Source organism: Nuphar pumila, chromosome 15, assembly GCF_984573655.1.
Source record: "Nuphar pumila chromosome 15, dmNupPumi1.hap1.1, whole genome shotgun sequence".
In the NCBI taxonomy this organism is placed as follows: domain Eukaryota; kingdom Viridiplantae; phylum Streptophyta; class Magnoliopsida; order Nymphaeales; family Nymphaeaceae; genus Nuphar; species Nuphar pumila.
In genome coordinates, this window is record NC_143263.1 from 87,684,239 (window position 1) to 87,708,581 (window position 24,343).

Sequence of the window (24,343 nt, forward strand, 5' to 3'; positions counted from 1 at the left end):
ATAGGGCGCAAATCACTCAAGTGAAATTAAAGGAACTCACAAAATAACCTAGGTCATAAACACCTTTCAAGGGAAAAACATACTAGCCACAGATGGGCACAATCACAAGGGCCACTATAAAGGGCCGATGAGAGAGCACAAAATAAATATTCTAATAAAAAACACATTAAAATATCTTCATACACCTCATAGAATATTTTAACATAAAAACTACAAGGATGAGTGCATAATTCTCATAAGGAACAAGTCATGTATGAAGAAAACATGCTCACAACCTAATACACGAATAAACAATCTTATTCATTAATGTGTATGCAAAAATAAGACAATCTCAAAGATCATATATCAATAGGGAAAAATCATGTATACAAACTCAAATTTACAAAAATAATAAGATACTCATAATCACTAAGAACCGACAACATATAAACTTATTATTTTTCAAATACATAAAGTATCTAGGTTACATATAAGAGCATGTCAAAGAAAGGTCAAACACAAGTTAAGCAAGGTCTCAATAGATCATATGAGTGGATAAAAACCATTATACAAAAATACAAAACAAAAAGGATATTTCAAATCATTTTAAACTATTTAATAAGATTAAAAAACCGACACCAATGTGAAGTTCAACTAAGTCCAAGATAGGGATAAAAACACAATAAATTTTGAAAAAATCAAGAAAACATAAAAACATTCAAAAGAGCTCAATCATGTGCTCATGATCAACCAAAAAACAAAGAATATTTCAAAAACATTTTAAAAGAATAACAATCAAACAATTTTTAATAAATTTTCACTTTTAAAAAACTATATGCAAATGTTTTCTCATACAAAATGCATGAGATAGGCAATAAAAGCAAAAAATATATTTTAAAAATACTTACCGAATTAAGATTCTCTTATCTCTATGATCAAAGTATCACAAATTCATCATTAGAAGCCAAATACTAAGATGGCCATATCTTGACTCTGATATCATGTAATGAAATCAAGCGAAAAACAAACCACAATATGCATAAGCAGAAGTACCAGTCCTACAAGGGTCAATACAAATGCCAAAGGCAATACAAAAGTATACAAGTGCATATAATGGTTACAAAGAGCTTAAATGTGCACAAGTACAAGTCTATAAAAGGACAATGCACAAGCCAATTAATGGCAAATGCACAAGATCACAAGAGGCACCAATGACCATACACAAAACATAAAAATAATAATCTTTTATTGAGATAGAATGCTTTAAAAAAATATTAAAGAACAAAAGGGGGTTTCAACCACTTTATATAGGTATTACAAGAAGCCATACAGTCGTTGGGATGCTCTCAATGACTATAATTATAGCCGTTAGGGAGATCCCTGTTAACATACCGTATACTTGCATATATATATATATATATATATATATAATGTATGATTATTATATAGATAGTTTTTTATGTAAATATAATAGGTAATACCCTCTAGGGGTATTTTGGACTTTTTATATATTGTAATAACTTTTTATTTCTGCTTTTCTTTTTCTTCTTTTATTTTTTTATTTTTATGTTTTTGGTATTAGGTTTTGTGTTAAGGTAATTATTGTCCTTGACACAATAGAGCTGTTGGAGAGTCTCAACGGCAAGATTTCTAGTCATTGGGAGCTCCCCAACGGCTAGAGGAGTCCCTCTCTTTCCTCTTGTGTGTGTATATATGGGGTTTTCACCCTTTTGTAATGTATGCATCTTGTATGCATTTTATGAATAAGAGTTCTTATTTTTTATGTTGCTTGCCTTGACCCGTAGTGGTCTTTTGTGTGATTGAACCCATATTGGGCTATGTGAGTGGTTTTCTTGTTCCTTGCTTAAACCCTATTGAGTTCTAGATTGTGAGAGTGCTCTTGTCTTATTACATGGTATCAGAGTCATCGGTATTGGCGATTATATCAAGTTTGTTCCTGTGAACGTGAGATCGTAGACTTATGGTGTCCTAAAGAATCTTGCTTTCACTATTTCTTTTTTTTTTCATCTCTTTTTCTTCTTCTATTTAATTAATGAAAGATGAAAGATAAGTCATTGTCTCTTTTCCTATAAGACTTGATCATACTAACTATTTGATGTTAGCATCCATAGTAAAACACAAAATTTTGAAAAAAGGTCTATGAAGTTTGGTAGATGGCTTCGAAAAAGAACCAAATTTTTTCTCTCAAAAAATGAGAATAGCAAAGAGGTGACACTTCAAGGAGAAGAAATGCATAAAGTCGTTGCCGACTATGAAAGGAGATGGAAAGAATAGAAAATAGGTCATTCCAAAATCATAGGATGACTCATAATAGTGTTAACATAAAAAAATGTTCTAGTTTAACAAAATTTGATTTTACTAGTGATGCTTAAAAGTATCTTTAAGATGTATATTGTCTTAAAGATATAGCTCATATATGTAACCTCAAAAATAAAGTGAGGTCCATGACCCAAGGAGAGATGAGCATAAGAGAATACTATAGTGCTCTCTCTTCTTTTGGATGAATTGACTCTTTTAGAGCCCAAGTAACATTGTTCCTATGACATAGAGCTCCGTGAAAAGCAAATCAAAACATAGCACTTTTACCAATTTGTTAATAAGCCTAGATCCGAGTTTGAGGGTTCCAAATTAGCTCTTCTCTATAAAGGGGGTGTTCCTACCATAGTTGAAACCCGAATAATTGACTATGGAAAAGAATATATTAAATAAACCATCTTTTTCAAAAGATGAAGAATTTTTGCTTGCTATGTCAAGGCCCGAAATCATATAAGAATATACAAACCTCTACATATTAGAAGAAATTCCAATGACTATGATTTAAAAAAGAAAGTCATGTCACTTTTGTAATGAACCGGGAACACATCAAACCTCTTTGCCTTAAAAGAAAAAGAGAAGACAAGAAAGTGGCCTCTATGGAGTCATCATTCGAGAGAGGTGGTGTTGATCAAAACTCCAAAATGTTTGAGGCATCGTTTACTCAACTTATGAAGATTCTAATACCACTACTCAAGAGCCAATAATCTTCTCTTTCCAGTGCAATCATTTCTACTTGTGTGGATCTCGATAAGACTTCTTGAATTATTGATTCTGGTGCTTCATTTCATATGACTCCTAATGAGTTCATATATTTGAATGTCAAAATAATTCCAAAGATTCTAATGTCTCCATCATTGATGGAACCTCTTTAAAATCAAAAGTTTTGTTACTTTGAAAAATGACCAATATTTCTTTATTCCAAACATTAAAGTTATACCCAAACTAAATTTAAATCTCATAGTTTATCAAATAACTAACTATAGATGTAGAATTACCTTTTTATGTAATGGTTGCTTGGTACAAGATTTTTAGCTCGAAATGTTGATTGGGTGTGGTCATAGAAGAAGCAATCTCTACTATATGAACAAATTAGAATTATCAAATCAAACTTTTGGTAATTTTGTTGAAAAGAATGATAATGAAAATTGGCATAAGAGATTAGGACATCCAAGTATGTAAAATTATAATGAAAAAGAATTGATTTATGAGGATTATATTCTGGCAAAATAAAATCACTACCTTTTAGAACTAGTCATTTTATTTCTAAAGAACCTTTTGAATTGATACATTTGAATGTTTGGGGACTAGCACTAATCATGTCTAAAGGAGGTGTATTCTACTATGTGATACTTGTGGGTGACTTTACTAGACACACATTGTAATGCCCCAAAATTTAAATTGAAAAATAGTAATTTTTTTTGTAAAAGAAATGGTGCAAGGCCTTATTGGGACCTTACAATTATTTCGTACTAACTAAAATTCTGAATGTATTATAGATATTCAAACCAACATTCTCATTCCAAAAAATTATTTAATTATTTAATTAAATTAATCACCCATAAGTCTAATTGTCATAAATAATTCATAATTTAAAATCAATAATGTTATTCATGGTAGTGATCCTGGAATCCAAAATTTGTAGTTCATGATTTCTCCCATAGCAAGCCTCCAACAACTCTATGTTCATCATTCCATATCTGCAAAATGGTAGATTATAGGGGTCAGACTATAACCAATCTGGGTAGGACATATAGTAGTAATATGTGTATTCACAGTGTCAAGTGTATATAACACACTTACATAATTCTAGAAACATAAGGGTACCATGTGCAAAAACACATACAAACCATATGCATCACTAGTAAAATCATTAAGTCATCAGGCAAATAAGTGCAACCTTTACAATTGTACATCATAACCATTCTATAGTATCTACAATAATTAGCATAGGTTTCAATGCATAAAAATAAGCAGATCAGTTGTAACATTTACGTTTCTCTTATTTAAACTCTCCTACGGGTATGCACAAAGTATAACCACGAGTCAGGCCGAGTCCACACGGAGTCTATTATGCTATGTATTATAAATATCCGAATGATTGGCTGACACTGAATCCAAAGGGAACGGTCAGTGACCAAAAGAGAATTCTCCAGAGGCCAAACCAGAATAGGATGTATCTAGAGACTTCTGCAAAAGGCATGGATCTACCATCTAGAACAAATTGATATTTCTGATCCTCTAGCTGTGGAGACTAGAGACCAAGTGAAACACATAGCTCTAACAAAAAAATATAACGGTCTCACAATGTTTGTACCATTTACCTTCTTTAGGGTAGACTGAGTATCTGGTAATATATATCAGATTTTAGGTATACCCAGAAACCAAGATAATGGTACACATAATCTCAAACTTAAGGTTATGTGTGCATTCATTGGTTTATTTATTGCTTGACCAAAATTCAAGAAAATGACACACATAATCCCAAGTTTAAGGTTATGTGTGCATGCATTAGTTAATTTATTTCTTAATATAAATTGTAGCACCTTAAGGGTTTAACAAAACCGCAAACCCAACCACGAGTAGTTTTTGTGCATGCATACTTTCATGTCTTATTGCACAACCCCAAATTATGTAACACACAACTTAGTGCAGTTAAGGCACCATAATGGTTTCTCTGAACCTCAGGCTCACATCAGAGCCAACACATATGCTTGCATAAACATCATAAAAACAGATATACAAACCACATGCTACACATTCACAAAGTGTCATTGGCATATTCTGCATCACATCTCGAACTGGGTGCCCATAACCATAACATTAAACACATCAATAACAAGCATTATTAATTCATTTGGACCTAACCATGGCATACATGCACTTTGTGGTCATATTTCTTCATCAGAAGCATGACTTCATAAGCATATATTCTCATGCTATCAATAACATAAATAATAAACCATAACAATATAGAAAATCATGCATTAACATGTTATTTATCAAAACTAATTTATGCAAAACTAAAAAGACAAAATTTTACACGTTGTTGTAACATCAACCGTGATTCAGCCATAGTAAACAAAAATTCTAAATTTTTACTAGAGATTCATGAATATGTTACTGATACGCAAGAGAAAACCCCGCCCCAAAATCATTACGGATGAAAAAATAAAAATCTTGAAACCAAAGGCTATTTGTTGTCTCCATAACAGAATTATTCAAAAACAACTTTGCAAACATGGACCAACCAGAGAATTTTCAAAAAAAGTTCTAATAAAATCATTGTGCATACAATAACATGTTTATAATTAAACCCAACAAAAAATAGACTTTTGATCTAATTTCAGCTGAAAATTAAAAATAATTTATTGTGGCTGCTTTACATAAATTTTGAACAGTTTTGGACCCCATGGTTTCAAAAATTTCAACTAAAACATATGCCATGTAGGTATATAGATTCAAGTGGGGCCCACTTGGAGGGATGTCTCACCTAGTGGATACAATTCCCTCCCAAATCCATTCAAAGGTCTAATTTTTATCCAAATCCAATCCAAATTCGATGTTAATTAAATTCTAAACTAAACACAAGCTAAATTCAAGTTAAATTCACTTTGAAATTTCATTTATAATTGAATTCACACATTCACAATCAAATCGAATTTCACTTTCACTGTAAATTCGACATAGGTATAAACTCAGCCTCAAACCGAGCATTAAACTAAACAAGAATAATCAAGAACTAAATTCAAATTATAAATGCACATAAAATTCAAATTTATTTTGTTAAATGAATTTATTAAAATGTGAGGTTATTGCATCATTTTTTTCTTAAAAGAATTTCGTCATCGAAATTCATTACAACCATTATTCAAACAAATTGGGGTATTTTTCTCTCATACTGGCTTCTGGTTCTCACGTAAAATTTTCAATTCCATGATATTGCTAACGTACTTTTACCAGGTGAATGGTTTTCATCCTCACAACTTGCTCCTTCTGATCCAAAATTTTAACTATCCTTTCCTCTATGATAAAGTCTTCTTGGATATCCACATCCTCTTACTAGATCACATATGATGAATCATTGATGTATTTTATCAATATCAATACATGGAAGACATTATGAATTTGAAAATATGTAATGTCTCTAAAAAACCTAATATTTTAAAACTTTTCACAAAGCCCAAAATTTTGAGAAAATTTAACAATTTTTATTTGTTATAAAGTTTTACATGACTCTCAAAAGTAATGTATTAATGAGTTCATCTAAAACAATGTTTCAACCATTTTAAATACTAGATGACCCCCCTGAGCGCAAGCGTGAACGTATATTAGCCTCACAATATCAAATACAATACAAAACCATTCGCAGACTCAACCTGATTGAGGTTATTACTCTAGAAGAAATCACATATAAAAAAGCGGAAAACAAAATTTGTTTAAGGGTTAACACAGTTGAGGAGTTGCATAAAAGTTGAAATTTGTAATTATATTTTAATTATTGCATAAAAGGAAAGACAACATCCACGAGTTTATCTTATTTCAAAATATTTACAAATTGAAATGGTAATAATCAAGAATAGAAGTTTAATGTTTACAAGTCTGAAAAAGAATAAAGTCTAGATCTCCCCAGGGATCATAATAGGTAATGGTATTCCTTTGAGTAAGCAACAATCCATCATTCACTCTAATCTTCAAGGGTGATATTTGTAATGTGGTAGGGCATTAACAACGTGCCCGTATGGAACCTAAAACCAAACTTAAAGAATACAAATCAAGTTTGTAATGATACAACCAAAATGTGATTATCATCATTTATAAAATAAAGGTCCAGAGAATCTACAATATAACATTTATTCACATTCATGGCATTCATTCATTCACATGCATGGCATTCATTCACGTAAATGAATAATAATCAATCAAATTCATATATAATTGCATAAATTAAGTAGGTCAAATCCCATTGACCATGTCCAACATGAAACACACATATGCACATGATTTTTAAACAAGTCAGAATATAAGAGTCTCTTACAATCATAACATATGCATTTGCATAATATTGCATTTGATAAATAGGTCAAAATCTCATTTGACCATTTCAACATACTATATACCTGCATGATTTTCAAGTAAATATGACATACAAGTTTATGACAACTAAAGCATTCACATTCATTTTTCACAGAAAAGCATAATCACGTTCATCTGATGACTATACTATGCATTAAAAATTAAGTCAAAATATGATTTTCTATGAAAGTCCATTTTTTTTTTAATTTTAAAGCAAGTCTTCCTCAAAAACATATTTTTCAAAAGAGGTTTTTCCTAAACTAATTAAAATTAGTAACTACTCTTCTAATATAATTAAACTATAAATTAAAAACTCCTAAATTAAATAAAACACTGAAAAATGCAGGGCAAACTTTGAAATTGGCAATTTTCTGCTAATTTTTATTTTAATGCAGTTTCTCAAAACTAACGATAAAAATGGGGTTTTAATGCAAATTTTCTATGAATTATGCATAAAAATGAATAAATAAAATACAGAAATATATGCATGTAAGTCCTAGCTACTATTTAGGCCTTATGTGTTTGTTCTGTCATTTGCATCTGCACTATGCATTGGTTTGATGAACCACAAGTGGTTTTTGAAACCTCTAACTATGCCTATGGTTTTTCTTTCATAATGAAACCTCCAGCTATGCCTATATGTTTTGTTCTCTACTGTTTCATGGAAGCAGTTCTATCCCTAAATAACTTGTGATGTTGATTATCCACCTTCAAACATATATCCCCAGTCTATTTGTTGTTATCAAGTCCAGCCTAAATGTGGAAAGCAACACTGCAACTAGGCATGTAAACAGTTTGGATTCAGATCGGATGTGCCCAATAAACGATCTGATTAATCAAATGTTTGCTAAACAGATCAGAATCCAGTTTTGGATTCCGATGGTGAAAAACTCATCCCACATACAGTTTCTTTACATGTAATGAGATTTGGATATCCATCAAATCCAGATATCAGATTCGGATGATGAAAAGCTTAAACTGCAACCATTTTTTAACATGTAATCGGATTCAGATATCCATCAAATCCTAATATTTTTCCGATTCAGTAGCAAAAAATCAAAATCACATCCACATCCAATTATAATTGGATATTGTTTTGGCTTACCAAATCCGACTAAATAAAATCAGATTCTATCAAATATCAGACAAAATCCTATCCATTGACATCCATGACTGCAACCCCTTGGTTGTGAAGGTGGAAAAATCATATCATGGGTTCATTCATGAGCATATATGCTAGAGTGCTTCTATTTGCTTTCCACAATTATTATTCGAAAATTTGCCCCATTGTGTCACCATGTTTGTCTCCATCTTGGAAGGCAATTGCACAGCATCTATTTGCCTTTTCCATCTATGAGATCAAATGGGTGATCAGGCACCATCTGATCATGCTTTTGTTTTTTTGTTTTTTGAGAACCGGCCGATAACTTAATGGACACCATCTTATCATGCTTGATAACTCTAGACAAAAAATAATTTGTTATTTGTGTCCTCCATGATACATGTCTAACTGTTTTAGGTCAATCTCTGGGAACCGTATGTCTGGGCAGATCCCTAAGGAGCTTGGGAACATCACCACCTTTGAAGGGCTGTAAGTATAATTTTTTAGCTGGTTGCTAGCTGCTTGGGGTTCCATAGTCACCAATATGATGTGTTCAAATGACCTACACTACTTGGTGAGTTACTTAAATAAACAATGAAAGCTGAAAGAGCTGCATTTCAGGTTGCTGAGATATGTGGCTTGAACAAAGTTACTGAGTGGGACCTGATGCTACATATGAAGACTTTAATATATTTTTTTGGTAACTCTTGATAACGAGTTTGAAAGGGGAAAATATGCAAATTTCTTGGGTGTTGTGAGAAAAAAAAGAGAGAGTGAGTTACTCTCTTTTTGAAGCATTAAATGAAAAGAGAGAGAGAGAGAGAGCCCAAAAGCGATCAACCCTACTTAAAAGTGAAACTCAACAAAGCTTTGAATCCCACAAGCACAAACACAACAACAAAACATGAAAACACCATTCACACAAAAAACAGGCCTTACTTGCACTAGCGGGGTATAAACCCCTTAGAATTCAAACCTAACACTTACAATAGTTGTAGCTTTTGGAATAGTAGGATGGGCCTAGAGTGTGTGGTCTAGGTTCAAATCCCATAGGCATCACCCCCATGCGAAAGCCGAAAGGGGTCGAGGGGTAAGTCCTCAGAGTTTTACAACGACATGAACAAAGACCGTAAGTACAACAGGCTGAGCCAGCGCGGTATCATGCAAGGCATAGGCAAGAGGTACATTTTGGACCCCATCAACAACACAATTTGATATTTGATCTAACTCGTGAAAGTAAACAAGAAAAATAATAATATTAGTAATAAAGATTGCAGTACACGACATTCTTTCCTATGTTCTTTCCATTCAATCATTTATATTTATTAGGACATTAAAAGAATTTATTGACTTAATGTATTAAAAATTTCCAAAACTAGTGGACTTGGGACTTAATTTATTAACTTAATGAATTAATAATAGTAGTAATAAAGATTGTGGTACACGGAATTCTTTAGAAGTGAGATTTTTTTTTTTACTCAGAGAAACTGCCCCAATCGCAAAGACCTAGCCGGGCTCAGCCTGCCAAAATTACGGTTGCTGTCCTGTCAATGTAAAACTCCGAGGGCTTACGCTTGGATGCTATAGAGTCGCCAAGCTTCAGCTTACGCAGGAGGGTGATGCCCATGGGATTTGAACCTAGACACTGTCCGTCAAACGATCTAGGCCCCATCACACTAAGCCAAACCTCTTGGGTCTTTATAAGAGTGACAATTTCTATGTTCTTTCCATTCAATCATTTTTATTTATTAGGATATTAACGGAATTTATTGACTTAATGTATTAGGAAATTTATTGATTTTTTATCTATTAGTAATATGGGATGTTGTGGCAGCGGGCTTGGGAGAAGGTGCTGACACTTTCATCCCAGGTTCAGCTTGTGCCAGTGCCTTTAAGTGGTGGGCTCAATGTCCAACTTTAACAAGTGGATCTAGGAAGATAATTCGGATTCTTACCGCTCAAGGACCCGTTTGGGTTTGAGCCAAATTCTTGAATTTCTCAATCTTTAGAAGAAACGGCTTTCGTCACCATTTGCCATGAACAAATGAGTCGATCCAAATCAGACCATACAAGGCCCGAATCAGGTTGGATCAAATATGCCTGTATTGAGACTGCATTTTGGTATGTAATGAGACTGTATTTGTTGTGAAATTAATCAATCATAAGGTTTTTTTTTCCATATCAGTCTACTACTCTTATCACAAATCTCTAAGAAGCCTTCAACTTTTTTTTTTCCACCCATGGGAATTTTTTTTTGAAGATCCAAATACCATTTTTTTCATCCAAAATGTATGATCCAAGTGCCGATTTCTAATAAATCAATCATACTGAACACATAAATTCCAAAAAAAAAAAAAACTGAAAAATTCAAACATTGCCCATTTAGCATGTTCCCATTTCTCTGGGATCGGATAGTCATCTGGTAAGAAAAATAAAGATCCCATACTCGACTCGATTTAGTTTTTCAATTCTGAAATCCATTATCATTATCTAAATGGATCCGACTAGTGACGCGTCGGATCAAACTAAGCTCCACTTAACTAATATACATATGCTATTAGCCTAGCGGTTGTGCATTGTGCTTTTCAAGATAGAAGACAGAGATCAAGTCTCATTATTCTCCCTTTTTAATGCAAGTTATACATGTACGTGAATCGGGTATGTGACCCAAATCATTATTGATTGGATCAGATATCTGATCATTTAACTCTTTGCTTATAACCGAACCCTAGTGCAGTCGGGTTTAAAACTGTTGACCCATACTTAAAACTTTTGAATTTCGTATCTTCAAAAGTTTGGCCCTAAGATTTGGACTCGGGTCGGGTGAATACTCAAATTTAGACCCGACTGATTGACAGCCTTAATCAAACCTGAGTTTTGTGTGAAATTTTGTAATCATACTTGGATCTATATATATCACTTGAAGGCTAGGAGCCCTAATACTATTGAACTTGGATCCTATCAAAATCCATCTGGGTCAACATGGGGTCAAACCATTGTTGTCAATATCGTTGCTAATCGGCCGATTCGGTTAAAAATTGGTATCCGGCTTATTTTTTAATATTTGTAGAAGGGATTAAAAATAATTTTTTTGTATTAATTTAATATTTTATTCAGTTCAGAGTCCGAATCGACTGATTTTCTGAATTGTTTTAAAAATTGATTCAGCCATGATGTCCATTCAAACCAATGCTGTCAAAATCGTATCGGCCGGTTTGACAATGATTCAGGTGAATCAGTCAATACCGATTCTAAAACCTTCAATCAGCTAACTTTTAACTAGCAGTCGACACGTCATAAAAATCTCAAAATAATATTAAAAATTTATTAGAATCTATTTTTGAGTACTCTTTCCGGTTTATTTGAAAAAACCCCGAATTGGTCCATTCGTGAACCGGTTTTTTACCAATACTATTAAAAATCAGCCGATTCGTGATGATGATGACAACATTGGGTCAAACCTGACCAGTGACAGATAGGGGTGTCAATGGGTCGGGTTTGGTTCGAATCTAGGTAGAACCAAACTTTGACCAAATTTTCGGGTATGATATTGAGTCTGGACTCTGATCGATCTAATCAGCTCCACTATAAGAAAAACCATACCCAGACTTGATAAGAATTACGTAAACCAGACATGGATTTTTTTTATCATTTTTACATTGAAAATTTGTGGGACTTAATCGAAACTCGGGTCAGGCCTGGGTCCGATATAAAATTTCACAAATTATACCTGGGGTCCGTGTATTAATCGAATATTCGGATCCAGACCCGGGTTTTAATCGAGTCTTATTATTTATCAGCATACCTAGATCTTTGGTTCGAATCGGATCGCGTAAACCCGCCCCGTTGACACCTCTGCTGCAAGGGTTCCTTCCTACGAGGAGAAGCTGAAGCTGTGTGAGAATTGGGATAAAGAAGAGGATGTTTTTGGACTATTTTGCTATATGAGGGGGACTTGTATGGAAAACTCCTTATTAAAAACGGAACACGCGCAAATTAGGGCAGTGGACTGTGGGGGTTGGGACTTGAGCCATGCAATAAATAAATAGTAGGAAGGGTGAGGTTGCCCAAACACTTCGCCTCTCTGCTTTTTTTGGGCTTTTTTCCTTACCCCCAAAATCGCTTTCGCCTTCTTCGCTGCTTCTTCCTCCTTCCTTTCTTGTTGCGATCATCATAATCTCCTACCTTCCTGCAGAGACTGTGGGAAGGAAAGGAGAGAGAGAGAAGTCTTATCTGCGTCCCGTACGCTTCGATTTCTCACAGTCGCCTCGCCGATCGTCGCTGTTGCCTTTGTTCCTCACACACTCTTACTGGTATTGCCTTCTATCGATCCTTACGGTTAGGGTTTCTGATTTTTGTTGCTGTTGTTGTTGCTTTTATGGATGATTCTCATAGGATGTCAATATCTCACATTTTTCTTTTCTGAAAAAAAAAAATCTTCTCACTCTCTCTGTGCAGTTTTTCGGATGCGATCCGATAGTTTTGCACGATATCTGTGTTTTATATATGAATTGGCCGTGAAAGATCTCTAAATTAGTAGTTGTTCGATCTTTGCGATTGATTGCTATTTGCGTGATTTCCCCCCTCGTTGAAGCACTCTTTTGCTATGTAACTTCTTATTTTTTGCTTTGGATGGTTTGATTGGCATCTGCGATTTGTGACTTGATGCCGCAATGATGCTGATTTGGTTCAAAATTTTCTGATCTTTCATTTGGGGAGAGAAGACTCCGGACTGCTGCAAGGAGGACGTTGGGGAAAGCACATGCTAAATACGTGTTAGAATCCGTTTACGTTGTGCTGTGAAATGTGTTGCATCCCAAAACCTGCTTGGTTTTCGTTATTTTCGTTTTTAGTATAAGATTTTGTTATACGTGTAATCCTTGAATCTCTCCTATGTGTTTATTCACAATCACAATGGTTGTTCACCAAGTTTCAACTCCCAAAATTAAAAATGTGATTCGATATTAAGGTTTGAGATTATAAGATTTCAGCTGCCTTGAATGGAGTAATGAACTTCTGAGCTTTGGTGAATTTACTCTTTTATCATATAGGGCATATAAATTGACTTTTGGACTAAAGGATTCGGTTCCTAGCACTTTATCTGTGTCACACACACACACGTGTGTATGAAAACTGTAAATATTCACAAGAAGGTAGGTGTTGCACCCATTGAAAATAAGATGCGAGAGAATCGTTTAGGGTGGTTTGGACATATTCGGCGAAGGCTTAATGATGCTCCAGTTAGAAGGTTGGAGAAATGGGAAAATATATTAGTTAAAAGAGGTCGGGGTAGGCCTAGGAAGACTTGGATGGAGATGATAGGAAAGGATATGAATGCTTTGAACCTCACCGAGGACATGGCATTGGATAGAAATGATTGGAGGTAAAGGATTCATGTGGAAGACCCAAAATGAATTTCTTTTTTGGTTCATATCGCTCACCCCAATTGTTTTGGGATGAAGGCGTAGTTGTTGTTGTTCAATGTTTTGTAGTTTGTATCCAATGTTGTTCTTATGAAGCCAAATCGGTTAGTAAGTTATGATCTTTAAATGCTCTGCCATTATGTGTTCTTTTATCGCTTTGTGATCACGCTGCCATCTATATTTGACAGTCAGGCACTATCAGAACCCTCTACTCTAGGGTTGAGTGGTCTTGAAATGTTACAGTTTTGTCTCAGATGGTAATGTATGATATTGGCGATCTTGCATCAGCTATGCCAAACAATTGCAATTTTTTGTCAAAGTATTGGATCGTTTTCCTTCTATCCTTCCGTTGCGGGAATGTGTTATCATGACCAAGATAGGAAAGGTCATTCAATTATTTTTTTATAAAATGTAGTCTATCTAACTATGTAACACTGACTCTTCTAATAGGGCACCACATCTGCGTCCCACCCGTACCGGGTGCGACACTTGGACATGGCTTCCTTTGGGTCAGGTGAAGTCAACCACACTGAGGTCCATTTCTGTCCAAAAGTAGATTCAGTTAATCCTAACCAAGTTTAGTTATATATATATATATATATCCTCCCCACACCCAACTTTTTTTAAAGTGCCACATCAGCACACCTGCATCCGCACACTCACCTATGTGACATAGCTGTCTAATTTTATTTTTGAATCTTAGTATAGCTTGCAAATTTGAACATTTTTTCTTCTAACAAATTGTATGATGGAAGCTGGACTTTACGAAATTTCTAATCCCTCTAAGACACCATAGAATGATGAATAGCGAATACAACTCCTCTTTTTGTTGCTTACCATTAAAAACAGTGTATAACAACAAAGGATACTGGAGAAAGGATGGTCATTGACCATTTTATATCATAATGTCTTCAATAACTAGAGGAATTTGATTAGTCCATACCTGCTGTAATGCTGATGTTTACTTGTGTTCCAAATTGACAGATGTGGAGGCACTAGACATATCCGATTTTCCTTTCCCTGCATTTGTTGCGGACTATATGATAGAATTTTTAGGCCCTTTTATGGTTGCATCAATCTTGATCTAGTGTTATAAGAAAAGAGTTTTGCTAAATGGCGAAGGATGGTGGATGTTGTAGAAGTTAAAGATCAATTTAGAAACATTAGATGATATGTACTTTCTGGAGCACATGTACTCCATAGATGCTAATCATATGCTAATGTACCATGTATGACCAATAGCAATAGAGTTGCCTGTGAATTTCATTTGTTTAGTGTTGCTTTGCATTGAGAGTGTCTCTTTACTTGAACATTGTTTATCATGTTTTTGTTGTTTATTGTTTGCTGTGATGCTATTTGACGGGTTCTTGCTGACTTTCTTGCAACTAGAACTTGAATGCATTGTTCTACATATTTGAGAAGTCAGTGGACGTCCTTCATGCTTTCAGAGGCTTCTTTTGCCTTGCTTGACAAGACTTTCAGAGTTATTGATTATCTAACTATTTAAATTTATTAAGAATGGGGAATGCAACAGTAATTCTCTTATATTGAATTTTTTATAGGTTAAGAACCTGTTGAGAGGATTGACATTTTGACAATCTTGTCCAGTCAAAGTTCATCCAGTCACGCTTTTTACAGTAAAGTCTTTTAAATTTATAATTCTTTCATAAATTGTGTTTCCATTAAGGATTTGATGATGGCTTTCATTTATACCTTGGAAATTATGAAACCTCTGTTTGCCCACTTCATTTCATGGATGTTGACAAATTCTCCAGCCTTTTTGGGTGTGCCATAAATTCTCAAAGTCTGATGTATTTAATATTGTTGCACTCGGCATCACAAACAATATATTTGTAAATGCTTCAAAACTATATTACAACCTTCTTTCCAAATTTCTTAAGTTACAAAGCTACAAGCAAAACTGTTATATATTACAATATGTTGTGATTATTTTAAGGATGTACCAAAAAAGCCTTTGTTGTCACAACAACTGCAATACATCACATGGTATTTTACCAGTGGTTGGGGGGCAACACAAACACAATGCACATACATGCAAGTGGACTTCTTTGTACATAGACCATGTACACATTCCATGGTGGTAGCTTAAAATAATTAGAATCAGCAATCACAGTTTATTTATTTAGGAAAAAAAAGGTATACATCACATCATTTTTGTCAAAACTTTTTTTTGGTGAGTTCATCTACTGTATGCATTTTTTGATAAAACATCCTTGTTGGTGCAAACTGATTGGAAAGACCACAATAGCATGATAGTGGCGTAAAACCTTTCAGTTGTTAAGAGATGATGAAATATGTTTACATCTATGTCACATGGATGTGGTTGCGACACGGGTGCGGCGCAATTTAAAAAAAAAAATATATATATATATATATATATATATATATAATAATATATCCAGTGTGTGCATATATGTGGATATTGTCCTCTAAAGTTTGGCACCCGCACGAGTGTTTTTACAAACTTTGCAAATTGTAGTCTTGCCCATGCAGAAAGGGGGGTCCCCCCCCCCCCCCCCTATTTTTTTCTGGGGCTTATGTTTGAGACTCATGCTATATATATATTTAAAAAATATATAAAAAGATCATTTTTTTTGTTTTTTACCCTAAAAATGGCCATTTTTGGACTCGGTCAACATTGATGAGTCCAAAACGAGGATGGCCTCGGCCTCGATTCGTTGACCGAAACCGGGCCGTGTCCTAAGCCGCACCCGTGTCGGGGCGTGTCAACTCGGGTGCGGCGCCTCCCTAGCCGAGTCCGTGTGACTTAGGTTTACATCAAGACCTCCTTGCATATTTGCTGCTGTATCTGTATGAACATGTTGTAAATCATCTTTGTTGATTCTAGCTTATGAGTGTTCAATATGTTATTTCAAGAATCTGTAGGGAAGAAAATTGAACTTCTCAATCTTTACTAGAAGCTTCTATTTTAATTGTGTCATGCATGTTGGTGATGCATGCTTGTTAATAAAAACCAAGTAGTTGCAGGTAGAAAGGGATAATAACCTTTTTTGGTTTGACAATGTCATTCAGATAAAATAATTTGGTTGTTAAAATACGTTCAGAGCATTGTATCTATGAAATCATGACCATCATCTTATTGCATTAATTAAGAGGCTCACTAAGCAGCAAGACAGAAACCAGGGATTCAATGATGTCATGATTGCATTTGGTTTCTGTGTATGCAAAGATTGTTAGTTTTTAATTTCTGGGATCTAAATGACTAGGGTAACAAATAGTCTTTCTCTATGCAGTCAAAAGTGCTAGTCAGCGCCTAGGCAGGACCAATGTTGTAGTATACGTATTGTTTCTATGGGGTTTTTTGATATGATACACACCCGTATCTCGATACAGGATACAGGTGCATATCGACTCATATCTCGATACGAGTGTATATCCTGCGATACACCCCAGTATCTTATGATATGCACCTGTTTGTTACGATACACTGATATATGGTGTATCGTAAGATACACTATACATGTAGTTTCAGTGCACTTATTTCAGTTTTTTTTTAAAACATATAAGGCCCCTTGGGGCTAGTTTATATTCATCCCTAAAGAGCTTAAGAGTAATCTATAGAGATTTTAAAAAAAAGGATGATGTTGATGACACACATTATTATGAATCTTGTGAATTATTAGCTTAAATTTGTTATTTAATGTGCATATTATTTCATAGTTTGCATTTTTCTTGTGAGATTGCCATTTATAGCATATTATCTTGATTATTTAGTGTTCGATGTCTTATGTATGCTATTCACAGCACATAATTGTTTTGATATGTAATACTATAGTTGTATCTTATGCAATTCATCATTGTTTGATGATGTCTTCTGCAGCTCATAGAGACATAAATGCTTTATATGTAATTTTATGGTCGTATTTTGTGAAATTCATCACCGTTTCATGTGCTATTATTTTTTTTTTAAAAGTTGTTACGATACAATACAAAATGATACATATCTAACTTGTGGGCCCGACCCATTACGGTACTTACAACCTTGGGCAGGACTAGTTGGCCTAGTCGGGACAAAAAAGTAAAAAGTACAGTAAATTTACAAAATTCTAAAGTCATGCATATACACAAATCATAAAGCACAATATATATATATATATATATACACACACACACACACACACACACACACACACACACACACACACACAGGAGAAAAAAAGAGAATAGGGCCCTACCACCTAGGTGCCTTGGCCAGTATTTATTTATTTTTGTGAAATACTGGAACTGGCTTGCTAAGATCCAGTTTTCATTTGAAATACCTGTTTCAGTTGGTTTTTGGTTCGTTGTTCTGTTCAGTCATGGCAGGTTTGGCTCCAGAAGGATCACAGTTTGATGCTCGTCAGTATGATACAAGGATGAGTGAACTGTGAGTTCCCCATTCTGTTTATAGTCTTCGTTATGGTACATGTTTTTCTCAACTGGATACTTTCAGATTCTGTTTTCTTATTCATTTCTTTCTTTCAGGCTTGCGGGTGATGGAGACGAATTTTTTGCATCCTATGATGAGGTTCATGATTCCTTTGATTCCATGGGTCTGCAGGAGAACCTTCTAAGGGGCATTTATGCATATGGTACATCTTGTTTTTATTAGTGCTTCGCTCACACCTATCGGTTTTAGTAAATCAAACCTCTTGATGCTGAATTGCCTGCCAATTCTTACTAGGTTTCGAAAAGCCCTCTGCAATTCAGCAGAGAGGTATTGTGCCTTTCTGCAAGGGCCTAGATGTTATTCAGCAAGCACAATCTGGTACAGGAAAGACTGCGACATTCTGTTCTGGAATCTTACAGCAGTTGGACTACAACCTAGTTGAGTGTCAGGCCTTAGTTCTTGCTCCTACTCGGGAGTTGGCACAACAGATTGAAAAGGTTATGCGAGCCCTTGGTGACTACTTGGGTGTCAAGGTCCATGCTTGTGTTGGTGGTACAAGCGTACGTGAGGATCAGCGCATCCTTTCCAGTGGGGTTCATGTTGTTGTAGGGACTCCTGGCCGTGTTTTTGACATGCTACGGCGACAGTCTCTTCGAGCTGACAACATTAAAATGTTTGTACTTGATGAGGCTGATGAAATGCTTTCCCGTGGCTTCAAGGACCAGGTGAACATTTAATATATTTCTCAAACACCTATCATTGTTCTTTAAAATGGCTCTTTATTTGCATGGAACTGCCATTCCTTCACCTGTTGTTTTCTTTGTTTCATGGTATGAGAAATAGATTGTAGTGGATAACTGTTTTGGTGCTTGGAGTTTTCTTTTTCAGATATACGATATATTTCAACTGCTTCCTTCGAAGATTCAGGTTGGTGTCTTCTCAGCCACTATGCCACCTGAAGCATTAGAAATAACCAGAAAGTTTATGAACAAGCCGGTGAGGATATTGGTGAAGAGAGATGAGCTGACCCTGGAGGGAATCAAGCAATTTTATGTGAATGTTGATAAAGAGGAATGGAAACTTGATACTCTTTGTGATTTGTATGAAACACTGGCAATCACACAAAGTGTCATTTTCGTGAACACTAGGCGCAAGGTCGACTGGCTTACTGACAATATGAGGAGCCGAGATCATACAGTTTCTGCAACTCATGGAGACATGGATCAGAATACCCGTGACATCATTATGAGGGAATTCCGTTCTGGGTCTTCTCGTGTCCTGATTACCACAGATCTCCTGGCTCGTGGGATTGATGTCCAACAGGTTTCTCTGGTGATCAACTATGATCTCCCTACGCAGCCGGAGAACTATCTCCACCGAATTGGTCGAAGTGGTAGATTTGGAAGGAAGGGTGTCGCCATAAACTTTATCTCTCGTGATGACGAGAGGATGCTGGGAGACATACAGAGGTTCTACAATGTCGTCATCGAGGAGCTACCCGCCAATGTTGCTGATCTTATTTGATTCAGTTAGATGAGCTGCCAATCAGAGTCGTTAGCTTGTTACTTTTGGCTCTTGATTCTAGTCCTTTTATGTCTGTTTTTGCGGCCTTTTGAAGTATTGGATATTGAGTAGGCATGAACTGGCACAAAGGTGATTTTTTTTTCTTTTTTTTATATTATTGTCATTACTGTTATTGTTATATGCTGGATCCTTCATGCTTCCTGTTCCTTTCTGTTTTTTTTTTTTGAAGGGATACTGATGCAATTGAATGCAAGGTTTTGTTTATTGGAATTCAGATTTTGTAGCGGTTTCGGACACGTCTTCCATAGAATTTAGTATGTGGTATGAGAATGCCGACCATGTATTTTGATGGGTTTTTTCCCCCTTGGATTATCCCCCCCCCCAAAAAAAGGAAAGGTATTGATTTGGGGTTATCTCATTCTACACAGTGCTTACTATCCTGCAGCTTTGTCGACCAGTCCAACAAATTTAGTTCGTCTTAGTTTCACCATGCAAAATGTGGTGTTACTTCACAGTCTAAAAGTGCTCCTTCCCGGCCATGTAATCTTTCATTATTCTTTTCTCTTAACGGCGGAAGGTGACAGCGGCGAAAAGTGGCAAAAAAATAAGCCAGCCCTGGTTCGCCCCCATTTAAACAGAAGATGAAAATTAAAATTAAAACCCTTAGCAAGACGAAGGATAAAATTTTGAGATGGAGTAAGGGTGGAGACCTTATTCCCGGCTCCAGTCCACTGCCAACCCAATGCAAAAATTATTTGACGTGGACCCCACACCAAAATTTGGTCAGCAATCAAATCTGCATCGTTTCATGCCACCCCCTTATGAAGGCAATTTCATGAAAATGATGAGTTTAGAAGGACTTTCCCATGGAAGGCCATCGGCTCCACGAAACAAATGGGGCTTAAAGGTTTGTTTTATGCGGATTTCATATAAAGTGCGGAGCTGTCATCCCTTCCTGTCATGTTTAAGACAAATGGGCAAGCACATAGTTGGAAATGTCACCACCTATATGGGATCCCATGTGCCAAGCTGAAGGCCCATGTTCGAATCCCTCTGCCACATGCTTAACATATCTGGTAGGGTCTACCTAACGCAGCTTGCCTTTAAAAGAAGAAAAACATAGTTGGAAATGTGCTAGGGTGGTAGATGGCATCATGACATCTTTCCGTCATGAATCCCTGATGTTTGGATATTTGTTTCCGTCGTGGCAGGAAGGGATGCCGGTTCAACATTTTTCCATGAAAGATCAAAACTTCTTGAAGTTTTTGTCACTGGAAGAAATTCCCTTGCGTTTTTTAAGATGTTGGGCAAAAAGTTATTGAAGAATTTATCATGTGTTTGATTTGCAAAATTGAAAATAGTTAGAATTTACTTCTAACCACTGACCTATAACAGAGACAAAGAGAAAGAGGAGGGAGATCGGGTGACAGAGCCTTTGCCCTCGTTTCTTATGGGTTTACGCTAAGAGAGACGAAAGATAACGAGTAACAGAGCCTTCTTCAAACCCTACAGTAGAGAGAGAGAGAGAGAGAGAGAACGCTGGGTTTCCTTGCCATCCTAGCACGCACAGATATATATAGAGAGAAAGAGAGAGCTCAACGATGATGACCGGTCGGAGGTGAGAATGTCGGCCAGAGACTCGAGCTCGGTGTGGAGTCACCTGGTGGGGAACCTTCGGTGTGGAGTTGTCTGGCGAAGAACCCTCGGTGAGAGGCAGTCGGGAGCCCTCTTTTTTGGGGGTAGATTTCTGCGGGAGAAAGCTGGGGTTTGGCGGACTCCTACCAGAACAACAGCCTCATGTGTTAGAGAGATTCGATCCTGGGCCTTCAGCTTGACTGCTTACCACATGGGATACCGCGTCGGTGTTATTTTCTCTCCTTTTTTTGGTAGATCTCTCAAAAAATCAGGGGACTAACTTTTCTTGCATTTGATTGACCCATGGCTCCACCTGAAAAGCGAGGGTACTACTATGCTTGCAATCAAACCGTTTGGAAGCGTGAAAGATGTAAGAAAAGTTGAAGTAGAAAGGAAATATATAAGAAAATTTTTCAAACTAAAGAATTTTTTTCTCAGAAAGAGTTTTTTTAAAAATGTATAATTTTTAAAAGTAAACATTCTTTTCAAAGGAGTATAGGAATATTTTCTACCAAAAGAAAATAGGGATTTACACTCTCCACCACCCATTTCACCACTACCACCCACCATCTTATATCTCACCACCACTGGGGTCATCCCTGTGAAGAGGCTCTTCGTCATTGCAGGCAGAGCCTATGGTGGTATTGCGGCCTTTCTCAACGACTGCAGCTTTGATTCGCCGACCATCCAAGCCGGGTGCACGGCCACGTCGAGGAATGTAGCCATGGTGAATGATATAAGGAAGAGTTTGGTGAAGGCGTAGTGCCAGAGCTTCTGAGTTTGCTAGGCAATGGAACAGGTTCGACGAAGGAGCACGCGACAGAGTGTCTGAACATGCTTGTCCTCTCCTTCGAGGATATGAGGCGTGCGATTGTCTGTGAAGGGGCATGCAGAACATATTCTGGCAACTAGACGAGCCAATCAACTTAAAGAAGTCGTCGTTCTCGGAGAACCCAATTAGATAAAAAGAAAACCACCACCACCAATTCCTTTCCTTTTTCTTCTTCCTTTTATTTTTTTTGACATTTTTCTTTTTATTTTTCTCCTGCTGTACAAACAAGTGAAAAAAGTTTATTTAAAAAAACTATCATATCATAACTTCTCATAGGCAAAAAAAAAATTCTTATAAATTTTTTTCTTGCTTCTAAACCTGCACTTAGTGTACCATCCAACCCCCCTGTATTTTCATATTGTTTCATGCAACTTTTATATGGGAAAATGCTGAACCAACAATCCTTTTTCTTTTCTTTCTCACCAAGAACTAAACAAACACCAAATGATCAGTGCCATGCTAGCACAAATAAGCTCAAGTTTTTCACAACCACTTTTCACGTGTAAATCCTTCCATGCCTCCTCCTCTATGAAAGCATTCTCATGAAAAGCCTAAGGTAACAATTTTTTTAAGACATGTGTGCCCCTTTCCATGAAAGGTCTTTCCCTTTAAATGAAACAAAAAGATATCCCCATGCACCCTTCATGCAGTCACCTTCCATGATCTCTTGTACTACTCTAAACCCAGTAGACTGATCAGATCAGATTCAAACCTCCTTTTCCAAAAATGATCTCTGCCATTTCTTACTCGTCCCTAAAATGGTCTCTATGAATTCCTTTGATTAGACTCTGGTTGCAGCTCCACAGTCTTGTCTTCTTCTTGAGAGCAACCTCATAATAGACTCGCGGCTCCATTGGATGCTCAAAGTCGATCTGGATCTCCTTACATATTGTTGTTCTATAATCCAGTTAGATCCTACGATCCCATTAATATCCTTCTATATAACAGATTCCAAGTATCAGATTCAATCTCCAAGGTAGTTCTCTATGATTTTTACCAAAAAAAAATGACTATTGTACACAAAAAATAATGTATTTCTCAAAATGTCCTACAATATTTTGAAATCCGTTCATAAATTTATAAATTTCTGATTATAAAAAGACATTTTTACCTTTCACATAAGCGAATTTTCCTCCAAATATTCAAATTATTATCGGACACAGCGGATCCAAACCCATTCTACGCACTTGGCATTAACTATCAGATCACGATAGAGATAACACTGTTCATATTTGTCATGAACAGGATCACGATAGAGATAACACTATCCACATTCCGCTGATCTGAGGATTCTACGATGGTGAACAACTAGAGGCCGATCGGTCTCTCAAAGATATCAATAACCACATTTGGCTTCTCACATATTTCAATAATCACATATGCTCAAGAGATAATTTTGGAGAGAGATTTTTTTGATAATATTGAGGAAGTTAGAAAAGAAAAAAAATTCTATCTTATCATCGAAAAAGCTCATCAAAATACAAATGTTATGTATATAACACCGTGTAAAAATGTTGAATACACTTAAAAAAGAAGACTTTGCTTGCTCGTGAATGAAGGCACTATTGCCGAACCACATATATTATGTGTCTCTTTTCTCTCTCTCTCTTGCTTATCTTATTGTTTTTTTTATTCATTGTTGGTTATCGAATTTGTTTACCTCAAATATCTAAATATGTGATTTTTTTTTCAAATATGCAATTTTTCTTTAAAATATGTGAATGATTCCTAAATATTTGAATTTTCTCTTACAGGATTTAACGACAATTTTGAATCGGTACTAAAGGCTTTAATGACACTTTTGAATTGTCGTTAAATGTTTTTTTATCTTTAACGACACTTTTTCAAATACTAAACACGATGCCCTTTGTTTGACATGTCCTGCATTCGCAACTACCGTACGACATTCACAATCATGAGTTGCAAAGGTCCTCAAAATGTGCTAGCCTCTTTTTAATAAAATCACATAAGAAGCAGGTAAATGAGCAAATTCACAAATGTATGGCAGAAAAATTGCATATTTAAGA

The 24,343-nt window shown here is 35.7% G+C and overlaps 1 protein-coding gene across 3 annotated transcripts; it reads left to right on the plus strand.

Annotated features, from left to right (window-relative positions):
• Positions 1-12,436: 12,436 nt before the first annotated feature.
• Positions 12,437-20,119, plus strand: LOC149815909 (eukaryotic initiation factor 4A-10-like). Of its 3 annotated transcripts, none has more exons than XR_016427817.1 (6): positions 12,498-12,804; positions 18,253-18,322; positions 18,421-18,527; positions 18,620-19,050; positions 19,214-19,978; positions 20,079-20,119. XR_016427817.1 is itself a non-coding variant. In XM_089988323.1 (6 exons), exons 3-6 carry the CDS (start codon positions 18,255-18,257, stop codon positions 19,847-19,849), a joined length of 1,242 nt encoding a protein of 413 aa, XP_089844449.1. In that variant the 5' UTR covers positions 12,518-12,804; positions 15,477-15,551; positions 18,253-18,254; the 3' UTR covers positions 19,850-20,119. The 3 variants fall into 3 exon arrangements, 2 of the variants coding, with proteins under 2 accessions (XP_089844448.1, XP_089844449.1); XM_089988323.1 differs by adding an exon at positions 15,477-15,551 and having other exon boundaries at positions 12,518-12,804; positions 19,214-20,119; XM_089988322.1 differs by having other exon boundaries at positions 12,437-12,804; positions 19,214-20,119.
• The last annotated feature ends 4,224 nt before the right edge of the window (positions 20,120-24,343 follow it).